Genomic DNA, 11,946 nt, shown 5'->3' on the forward strand with positions numbered 1-11,946 from the left:
ATGCAACACTTCCATCCCCGTTATTAGTGAGGTCGTGCTGTTCAGAACTCTGACAGGTATAAAGTTTCCTGGTTGAGATTTTGCTGCCTTACAATAATAAAACTTAATATGACATCATAATGAATTTTACCAGGCAGCCATCAATAGTAAAGACCTGAGGATCAGATATCACTAACGTTCCACGTTACAGCTAATGCAATCAGTACTGAATACTGGATCTGTAGAGCCCAGATTTCAAAAAGGTCAAAGGTAACACCACGCTGGTATTAAAGTGATCAGGTAGCCATGTAAGTAGATCACACCATTATTACAGATCGTCAGGCTGTGGAATAGAAAGTAGATAGATATTGGTCATAGACTTGCTGCCTTGGTAGGAATAATCTAGAACTTGTGCTGATGGCTGAGCTGGTACTACATATGCAAGAGGTTTAAACTGTTCTAATTTCAATTAATTTCATTCATTAGTCACTCACAGATGGCATTTCACAGACCATCAAGCTGCAGGTGATTTCAAAGTCCAATAAATTTTGTGTGTTTGAGCGATGAAGACACTAGGGTACTCAGAAGGTATTTGCCCCATCCAAACAAAGAGTATTCCCACCATCAGGTTTATAAACAAATAGAAGAGGTTACAGACATAGCCATATGAAAATAGATATTTCATAACAAATAAATATGATAAAAGAACTGGTATCACACTGTATCTTTATGTAACGCGTTTCGCCATAACTTGTATGGCTTCTTCAGAGGCGACTTGTCTGGCTTTTACATCTAGACAGACCCCTCCTCATTTCATAACATTCCTAATTTTCTGCATTTAATACCTAGTCATTAGCTTCATTCATCCATTTCCAAGGGCCGGATGTAATCTAGTCCGAGTATGCCGGAGGTGCTAACTCGGACTAGGAACTCGGGTTCCCGACCGCACACTGAGCTTTTTTTTTAAAGCACCAATCATTTACAAGGCATGGTTTTGCCTTGTAAACGATTGGCGCTTTAAATAAATGTCTGAGTTCGGCCGGGAACTTGCACCTCCGGCCAACACGAACTTCATTACATCTGACCCCATGTCTCACTTATGTAGTAATTGCCTTGAAACATACAAACATAAACATAGAATTTGAGGGCAGATAAGAACCACTTGGCCCATCTAGTCTGCCCCTTTTCTTTGTTTATCCTTGAGGTAATCTCAAACCTTTTTGAACTTTTTGAAACATCATTGATTGTAGTTTATTTAAGGTAACATTGTCTTTGATCTTAGAAGACATCATGTAATGTATGGCTATAGTAGTACGTCATGTACCCACGTTTTATTTCTGCAGGTCTACGAGAACGCGTTTCATGCTTTGCACAAAGAACTCCCAGAGGTGACAAGTTCTGTGTACGAGGAGATCGAGAGCTGGATCCTTCAAAGATTAGAGGGTAAAGGGGCTCCTCCACCCAATACAGAACAGATTGCCAGTTCTTAGGAAGTCTACACCCACCGCCAAAACCAGATTCCTCCTGAATAAGCCTCTACTCAGTTCAGCCAATTAACAGCTGAACCATCACCGTGATGTCATTTACCAAGTGAGTCTGACAAAGAAGACTCCTTTTCGAAACGTCCTCCAGCTGACTGTCCCAACCATAGGAACGCATGGGATACTTCATTACTTTTAGTAAAATAACATTTATCAGCATTTACAGAAAGCACAAGAAACCCATAAACACCACATAATGGAATTTTATCTTGCCCGAACAGCTGTAGAGGAAGCACAAGGAATTATGGGAGAGCTCAGTATAAGATTATTGCCCACAAGGATTGGGGCATTAGTTCTCAGCAATAATTAAACAAAGTACATCTATCCGGAGCTGACTTTACTGGAATAATTCCTGTTTTGAAGGATTCCATCCAACCTCAGATGCTTCAAATTCCTAGAGAATGCAAAACGCGTTGATTCTCCATGAAGCACAAAGCAATATGGTCCATTATAGGAAAAGTGCAAAATGGTGTTTTAGGAGCAAAAATCCTACGAATTTGCTTAACAGATTCTCTGTAAATATTCCCTTCCCCTGTTTTAATAGATTTTATTACACATTATATAAAATAATATTTAATATGTTAATATGTTTACTGCCTAAATAGTCCAGGGCAGAGGAACTGTAGTTTTTTTTTAGATTATTTTTTACATTGTAGACTGGTGAACATGTGGCCTTTTAGCCTGTTATATGTACGTTTTTCTCTACCCAAGAGGACCCAGAAATGTTTATTGGACAACGTACCTTTTTTGGATATTCCTGGCAGCGATGAGGAGAAAATTTTTGATGGCAGAGCTGTTTAGTGTATTAGAGCCGCATAATGGTATCGGTGTTTGGGGGTGACAGGTGCCTGGATAATTTCTCCAATTAATACTATGAATTATATTCCTGCATCAATGAAGGTTGTGAAAGAAATTGTATCTCGTGTGGAATGCTTTGCCCGGAAGGTGATCTAATGGGAGCTGTAAATACAGGGGGCACATGACCTCTGCCAGCGAGGCCCCGCCCCCATGTTTAATTAGTCTACTTCTGTTTGTGACACTAAAGCTGTGTACACACTATGGGGTATCCCAGCAGACGGTATGACACGGTCACAATATTTATCGCCAGCGCTGTACACACGGCATGATCTAATCTACGATGTCACATTGTGAACACGCAGTCTGGCGATGCGTTCAGTATATCGCTCCAATCCGTATCGAAGCGATATATCGTATAGTATATCTTATAGTGTGTACCCAGCTTAAAAGAAACTGGTCCTGTTCATAACAATCCAAATACTCCGGTTCCCACGCAAAGGGTGTAATGGGGTTCTTAGGGTGTGGCCAGTCAAAGAAGCAACACGAAATCTTCTCCTGAGCATCCGGCTACTCAAATTTTGTTATGGGCCCTGGCAATGTATTGTTCAATCCCAGCGCCCATACCCCAGGTGATTCAGCCCACGGCGTGATTACCTGGAGGCTGGATCTGTGCCAAATGACCAATTCACAGTTTGATAAATCTCCCCCTTCGTGTCCTATGACAGTACAGTCTAATATATTCTGTTTTGTTCATTTTTTTAAACTAGGGAATTATTTGTATGGGTTGCTGGGAGTTGAAAGTAATTACTTGCAATGGGAGCAGCCATTGTATGGACCAATAAAGATTACCGCCAAGAGAAGGATGTTCCACACAAATGATGCAATTCTATATATAGGAATAATAGTGTTGTTAGAAGGGTCTGTAACGGACACAGGTGGTAGCACGCCTAGGATATGTCGGATAAACATTTTATAACATAACCTTTATTATGAACCTATTAAAATAAATTATATTTACCATCAGCCGTAATGTGCCGTAACCTGCTGTTATGAAACAACTATATAAACTAGGAATAAAATCAAACGGGCTCCCCTATACGTTAAGCTGTTGAGAAACAATTACTTGTGTGGATACAGTTGTTTGCAATATATATATATATATATATTTCTAAATAATACATAAATACATATGCCCTTATTTATCAATGAGTGATAAATATCACTGCGAGTGATTTCACCAGCCAATCCGCTCCTGTCATTTTTTCAAACCCAGCCTGTGACATGGAAGTCAGGAGCTGATTGGCTGGTGAAATTTATCACTCACGGTGAAATTTATCACTCATTGATAAATAAGGGCATAACTATAAAGAATAAAAAGTGTATTAATAAGTAATTCAATAAAGTGTACCTAGTAATATATAGAAAATATTAATTTGCAAAACTGTGTAGAACATGCAGCAAATTACAAGTTTCTATATAGAAACCTACAGCGCATAAAGAACTATGGCATACATTTTCCTTTAAGAGTATCTTCTGAATAGTAGCCATTTATATAGTAGTCCTGACCCTGCTATTAGGACTTCTCCGTCCAGACTGGCAGTGATGTGACATTAGCATGCGATAGCAAAATAGCACGCGGTCCTGCTTCCTGGTGGTGGGAGCCCCTTTATAGTGGGGGCCCCTATACTGCAGCCTATTCAGCCTACCCCTAAATCTGGCCATGAACTTTCTGATCACAGCAACAAGCCCTGTGGTCATTTTCGGAGTTGTAGAGTCAGAAGAATGTGGTCATTATAGTCTATAGTCTGATGGTGATGTCTTCTTACTATTGAGTGTGTAAGAGGATCTGATGCTTCGCCATAAAGGTAAGGAGCAGCCATTGACAGTGCAAAGTCTTGAGGCCCAGTCAAACACTAATATGAACTAAAATGCTCTATTCTGCTTTTAAAAATGTATCAGCATGGGGGAAGAGTGAGGAATTGAGGGTGATTCAGACGTAGTGGTTACAGGGAGTGACCTAGGGGGGGTGAGTGCCGCCACACACATCATCTCTGCCTGCGGACGCAGTTGTCAGCTGTACTGTCCTTCGTTTAAACCATTCAAATAAAATACATTTCTCTCCTTCATCATTAACAAATCCAGTCTGCACCAGCTCCCGTTTCTCGCACCCCGGTACAAGCTGTGAGATGTATTCAATGCAGTGGTTTAAATGTAAATTCCCTTCATTACCAAGTACTTGCTTTTTCCTGCGTGAGAACACAACACAGCTGTGCTGGCACCCATACCCTGCACTGAACAATGAGTCAGCCACGCTATACGTGGTTACATCCTATTGCGGGTGAAGTCTCAGCTGCTTGCCGTATAGATACATTGGCCAACGCTGCGCTCTCTGGTGACATCACGCTGTCTTACACATTGCCGTATATACAACTGTCTGCAATTAATACTTGTCTGACACCAGGATAAACACCAGTGACAAAATATACCCTGGGAGGTTTCCTGCAATGTGTAATCATACGATCTGGCTGCGCTACTCAGTAATTGTCACTTTTCACGTTTTGTGCATAAAACCGTCTTAATTACTTTGTTATTCAGGTGTATTGGACAGGTTTGCGATGGTTCCCAGCCATCGGATGCTGCTTCCACAGACCATCTGATGGATGACTGAACACAGAGTGTGGACCTGGATTCAGAATTGTACACAATGGCGATATTTACGGAGTTCATTATCGCCCGACTGCGCATGCATTACAGTTGCACTGCACACAAGCCATGGTACCTGTGTCTTGCAGTGACGACAGAGCTGCATGTGACAGGGGCAGTGACATGATGTGAGGAGGGGAACGGAGGCAGCAGAAAGCCACAGATTGAAAGTTATATAGTGGGAGGAGCAGGGTCCCCAGCAGCACAGAGTATATCGGGAGATGAGTGATGTGTCAGTGAGGACAGGGCTGCATGTGACAGTGGCAGTGACCTGATGTGAGGAGGGGAATGGAGGCAGCAGGAAGCCACAGACTGAGAGTTACATAGTGGGAGGAGCAGGGTCCCCAGCAGCACAGAGTATATCAGGAGATGAGTGATGTGTCAGTGAGGACAGGGCTGCATGTGACAGGGGCAGTGACATGATGTGAGGAGGGGGATGGAGGAAGCAGGAAACCACAGACTGAGAGTTATATAATGGAAGGAGCAGGGTCCCAGCAGCACAGAGTATATCAGGAGACAAGTTATGTATTAGTGAGGACAGGGCTGCATGTGACAGGGGCAGTGACCTGATGTGAGTAGGGGAATGGAGGCAACAGGAAAACACAGACGGAGTTATATAGAGGAAGGAGCAGGGTCCCCAGCAGCACAGAGTATATCAGGAGATGAGTGATGTGTTAGTGAGGACAGGGCTGCATGTGACAGGGGCAGTGACATGATGTGAGGAGGGGAATGGAGGCAGCAGGAGGTCACAGACTGAGAGTTATATAGTGGGAGGAGCAGGGTCCTCAGCAGCACAGAGTATATCAGGAGATGAGTGATGTGTCAGTGAAGACAGGGCTGCATGTGACAGGGGCAGTGACATGATGTGAGGAGGGGAATGGAGGCAGCAGGAAGTCACAGACTGAGTGTTATATAGTGGGAGGAGCAGGGTCCCTAGCAGCACAGAGTATATCAGGATATGAGTGATGTGTTAGGACAGGGCTGCATGTGACAGGGGCAGTGACATGATGTGAGGTGGAGAATGGAGGCAGCAGCAAAACACAGACTGAGAGTTATATAATGGAATTAGCAGGGTCCCCCAGCAGCACAGTGTGACAATAGAGGCTCCTGTCAATCTTCTATATAAACAAAGTTAATCAATTTTAATTTTATAACCCCTGTAAAAGCCATTGCAGCTTCAGTGCCATTGGTTGCACTAAGGGCCTGATTTTGATTTGGAAGTAAAGCAAAAAACAAACAAACAACTAACTGTGCACATGGGTAACACCACGCTGCACTACAAGTTGGGCAGATGTAACATGTGCAGAGAGAGTTAGATTTGGGTGGGGTGTGTCCAAACTGAAATCTAAACAGTGCAAGAATAAAGCTGTCTAACATTTGTGGGCTACATGCAGAAGCAGCCAGTATTTACCCTGCACGGAAACAATATAAATGTATTTGCTCCATGGTTTGTTGCGGATACAAAGTTACTTTTATGTTGTACTTCCAAATTAGAATCAGCCTCTGTGACTGTTCTTCATAAATCTAAATAATGCTCTACTTTCAAAATTACTAATAAAATAGGTCGTATTGATACCTAATCCAATGCCGCTATATAAATCACTGCAAAACTTCCATCATATCTTCTCTTCGTTCCCCTGATGTGTCTGTATTTTTATCTTCTTTGCTTCTAACAAAGACACGGAATAATTATATGGATTATTCTGCTGCATATCGTATCAAACAGTTCTCAGATTTATTCTTTTAGAGGTCATTTGGGATTTCCAAAGGAAAAAGACTGTTTGTTATAAATAAAGACTTTTTCAAGTATAATCCGTGACCTACATTGTGCAGGAAGACTGTTTTCCGTAAGCCTCAATTATGAAGTTATCTTTCGCGTTGGGGCCTAGAAGTGAAATGTGAAGGCTTGGTAATGCAGGTGGCATGGCTGTGATGTGTGTATATTAAACGGCGTCCTGTGTCAAAGCTGTCAGCGCATCTTAATGTCAAACACGTATTCGAGGGAAACAGCGCCAGGGAGAGAATAGCAAATATGAAATATGTGCCAAAATAGAAATGCTTGTTTCAAAACAACAAGGAAAGTTTCCCAACATAATGATGCGCACAAGTGACGCACTTCTAATTCGCACGGGTGTAGCATACGCAAGTTATGTTCCTTTAGGCTACATCTTATTTTCCATGAAATATGTTAAGATGATAACTTTGCCCCTAAATAAATCAGGTGGAAGTATGGGATTGAAATTCGTTATTTAGTTTTATGCACAGCTGTAGCAGGGCTCTGTGCCGCGCCCAGACACGTGATGTTACACCAAGGGGGCGGGGCCACTGCTGCAAGAATGCAGAGCGCAGCCTTAGTGCAGCTCTACAGGCGGTAGGGTGTGTTACTGGAGCAGTCAGTGACACCGTTTGCCGTTCCAGGCACCATGCAAACTAAATACAGGTGTCGTTAGTGAGCAATGGTGCTGACCCCAGGGCCCTGCATAGTGGGCGACAGCATTACTCACACACCCCTAATTATGGCCCTGCAATTAAGGATGCACATGATCTGTGCAACTATAAATATAGACAAGGAAACAGGTGTGCAGGCATATCCAGAGTCGGACTGGGGCATGAATGGCCCACCGGGGGATGCAATGGTGGGGGCACGTAAGGGTGTGGCCAGTCTCCAGAGGAGGTGTGGCCAGCCACCACATTGGTTTGCCTAACCATTAGAGAGTGCATGGGCTGGGCCCCTTGGTAAATATATACTGCTAGTGCATGCATGATAAGTTACCAAATCAGTAACAGCAATGCACTGTAGAGAATACACCATAGTCCTGTGCAGATAATGTAACATATCTATAATTCAAGTGCACAGTTTTGAGCCTGATCCCTAGAGAAGGAGGTTGGGCCCCTGGCAGTGGGACCCACTGGGGGGGTTTCCCCTATACCCCTGCAGTGGCAAACGCAGGATTTTGAAAAGGGGGGTTTCCAAACAATTGGTTACAGGCCAATGAAAAAATGGTCTGTAGCCAATTAAAGGTAATTCTCAAAATCATCATTTAACTTTGCATACTATGAAACCATGTAGTAATTAAAATTAATTCTCTAACTGCTAGTGCCTAACCTTAACCTCCCCCCTTAGTGCCTAAACCTCCCTACCCCCCCCCCCCCCCAGTGGTGACTAAACCTAACCACCCTCCCTGCAGCCTAACCCGATCCTCCCTATTAGCAACCTAACCCTACCCCCCCCCCCCCCCGCAGCCTAACCCCCCCCCCCCCCCCCATCCCCAGCAGCCTAACCACCCCCATCCCAGCCTGCAGCCTAACCCTAACCTCCCCGGTGGAGCCTAAACCTATCATTCCCCCCCACCAGCAACCCCCTCCCCAGTCCCAGACACATCACCAACATCCCCCCGCCCCATAGACAGACAGCGTAGCACCATTATTCTCACCCCCCCCCCCCCCCCATGGACAGACAGCGCAGCACCATTATTCTCCCCCCCCCCCCAATGGACAGACAGCGTAGCGCCATTATTCCCCCCTCCATGTACAGACAGCGTAGCACCATTATTCCCCCCCCCCCCCCCATGGACAGACAGCGCAGCACTATTATTCCCCCCCCCCCTCCATGGACGGACAGACAGCGTAGCACCATTATTCCCCCCCCCACGGACAGACAGCGCAGCACCATTATTCTCTCCCATCCCCAATGGACAGACAGCATAGCACCATTATCCCCCCCCCCCCCCCCCCCATGGACAGACAGCGTAGCACCATTATTCCCCCCCCCATAGACAGATCGCATAGCACCATTATTCTCCCCCCCCCCCCCATAGACAGACAGCGTAGCACCATTATTCTCACACACCCCCATAGATAGACATCGTAGCACCATTATTCTCTCCCCCTCCTCCCCATGGACAGACAGCGTAGCACCATTATTCTCACCCCCCGCCCCCACAGACAGCGTAAGAACGGTTATTCTATCCCCCCCATAGACAGACAGCATAGCACCATTATTCTCACCCCCCCCCCCCCTCCATGGACAGACAGCGTAGCACCATTATTCCCCCCCCCCCCCCATAGACAGGCAGCGTAGCACCATTATTCTCACCCCCATAGACAGACAGCGTAGCACCATTATTCTCCCCACCCCCATGGACAGACAGCGTAGCACCATTATTCCCCTCCCCCCCATGGACAGACAGCGTAGCACCATTATTCTCCCCCCCCCCCCCCATAGACAGGCAGCATAGCACCATTATTCTCACCCCCATAGACAGGCAGCGTAGCACCATTATTCCCCCCCCCCCCCCCATGGACAGACAGCGTAGCAACATTATTCTCCCCCCCCCCCCATGGACAGACAGCGTAGCACCATTATTCTCCCCCCCCATAGACAGACAGCGTAGCACCATTATTCTCACCCCCATAGACAGACAGCGTAGCACCATTATTCTCCCCCCCATAGACAGACAGCGTAGCACCATTATTCTCACCCCCATAGCCAGACAGCGTAGCACCATTATTCTCCCCACCCCCATGGACAGACAGCGTAGCACCATTATTCCCCTCCCCCCCATGGACAGACAGCGTAGCACCATTATTCTCCCCCCCCCCCCCATAGACAGGCAGCATAGCACCATTATTCTCCCCCCCATAGACAGACAGCGTAGCACCATTATTCTCCCCCCCATAGACAGACAGCGTAGCACCATTATTCTCCCCCCCATAGACAGACAGCGTAGCACCATTATTCTCACCCCCATAGACAGACAGCGTAGCACCATTATTCTCACCCCCATAGACAGACAGCGTAGCACCATTATTCTCCCCCCCATAGACAGACAGCGTAGCACCATTATTCTCACCCCCATAGACAGACAGCGTAGCACCATTATTCTCCCCACCCCCATGGACAGACAGCGTAGCACCATTATTCCCCTCCCCCCCATGGACAGACAGCGTAGCACCATTATTCTCCCCCCCCCCATAGACAGGCAGCGTAGCACCATTATTCTCCCCCCCCCCCCATGGACAGACAGCGTAGCAACATTATTCTCCCCCCCCCCCCCCCATGGACAGACAGCGTAGCACCATTATTCTCCCCCCCCCATAGACAGACAGCGTAGCACCATTATTCTCCCCCCCATAGACAGACAGCGTAGCACCATTATTCTCCCCCCCATAGACAGACAGCGTAGCACCATTATTCTCCCCCCCCATAGACAGACAGCGTAGCACCATTATTCTCCCCCCCCCATAGACAGACAGCGTAGCACCATTATTCTCCCCCCCACAGACAGCGTAGAACCATTAATCTACCCCACCCCCCCATAGACAGACAGCGTAGAACCATTATTCTCCCCCACCCCCCCATAGACAGACAGCGCAGCACCATTATTCTCTACCCCCCCAATGGACAGACAGCGTAGCACCATTATTCCCCCCCCCCCCCATGGACAGACAGCGTAGCACCATTATTCTCCCCCCCCCCCCCCCAATGGACAGACAGCGTAGCACCATTATTCTCCCCCCCCCCAATGGACAGACAGCGTAGCACCATTATTCCCCCCCCATGGACAGACAGCGCAGCACCATTATTCCCCCCCCCCCCCCCATGGACAGACAGTGCAGCACCATTATTCCCCCCCCTCCATGGACAGACAGCGCAGCACCATTATTCTCTCCCATTCCCAATGGACAGACAGCGTAGCACCATTATCCCCCCCCGCCCCCCCCATAGACAGGCAGCGTAGCACCATTATTCTCACCCCCATAGACAGACAGCGTAGCACCATTATTCTCCCCACCCCCATGGACAGACAGCGTAGCACCATTATTCCCCTCCCCCCCATGGACAGACAGCGTAGCACCATTATTCTCCCCCCCCCCCCCATAGACAGGCAGCGTAGCACCATTATTCTCCCCCCCCCCCATGGACAGACAGCGTAGCAACATTATTCCCCCCCCCCCCATGGACAGACAGCGTAGCACCATTATTCTCCCCCCCCCATAGACAGACAGCGTAGCACCATTATTCTCACCCCCATAGACAGACAGCGTAGCACCATTATTCTCCCCCCCCATAGACAGACAGCGTAGCACCATTATTCTCCCCCCCATAAACAGACAGCGTAGCACCATTATTCTCCCCCCCATAGACAGACAGCGTAGCACCATTATTCTCCCCCCCACAGACAGCGTAGAACCATTAATCTACCCCACCCCCCCATAGACAGACAGCGTAGAACCATTATTCTCCCCCACCCCCCCCATAGACAGACAGCGCAGCACCATTATTCTCTACCCCCCCCAATGGACAGACAGCGTAGCACCATTATTCCCCCCCCCCATGGACAGACAGCGTAGCACCATTATTCTCCCCCCCCCCCAATGGACAGACAGCGTAGCACCATTATTCCCCCCCCCCATGGACAGACAGCGCAGCACCATTATTCCCCCCCCCCCCCATGGACAGACAGCGCAGCACCATTATTCCCCCCCCCCCCCCCTCCATGGACAGACAGCGCAGCACCATTATTCTCTCCCATTCCCAATGGACAGACAGCGTAGCACCATTATCCCCCCCCCCCCCATGGACAGACAGCGTGGCACCATTATTCTCTCCCCCCCTCCATGGACAGACAGCGTAGCACCATTATTCCCCCCCCATAGACAGACAGCGTAGCACCATTATTCCCCCCCCCTCCCATAGACAGGCAGCGTAGCACCATTATTCTCACCCCCATAGACAGGCAGCGTAGCACCATTATTCTCCCCCCCCCCCCCCCATGGACAGACAGCGTAGCACCATTACTCTCCCTCCCCATAGATAGACAGCGTAGCACCATTATTCTCCCCCCCCCCATAGACAGACAGCATAGCACCATTATTTCTCCCCCACCCATGGCCCCATGGACAGACAGCGTAGCACCATTAT

At 47.5% G+C, this 11,946-nt stretch overlaps 1 protein-coding gene across 1 annotated transcript in view; it reads left to right on the forward strand.

Annotated features, from left to right (window-relative positions):
- The window catches only part of MGLL (monoglyceride lipase), a 92,134-nt gene extending 88,791 nt beyond the window's left edge, over window positions 1-3,343 (forward strand). The window contains exon 8 of the mRNA XM_063941177.1: window positions 1,323-3,343. Coding sequence (XP_063797247.1) covers window positions 1,323-1,469 — 147 coding nt within the window. The 3' untranslated portion in view covers window positions 1,470-3,343. The remainder of the gene's footprint in view (window positions 1-1,322) is intronic.
- Window positions 3,344-11,946: the final 8,603 nt, after the last annotated feature.

The sequence above is a fragment of the Pseudophryne corroboree genome, chromosome 9 (assembly GCF_028390025.1).
Source record: "Pseudophryne corroboree isolate aPseCor3 chromosome 9, aPseCor3.hap2, whole genome shotgun sequence".
NCBI lineage: Eukaryota > Metazoa > Chordata > Amphibia > Anura > Myobatrachidae > Pseudophryne > Pseudophryne corroboree.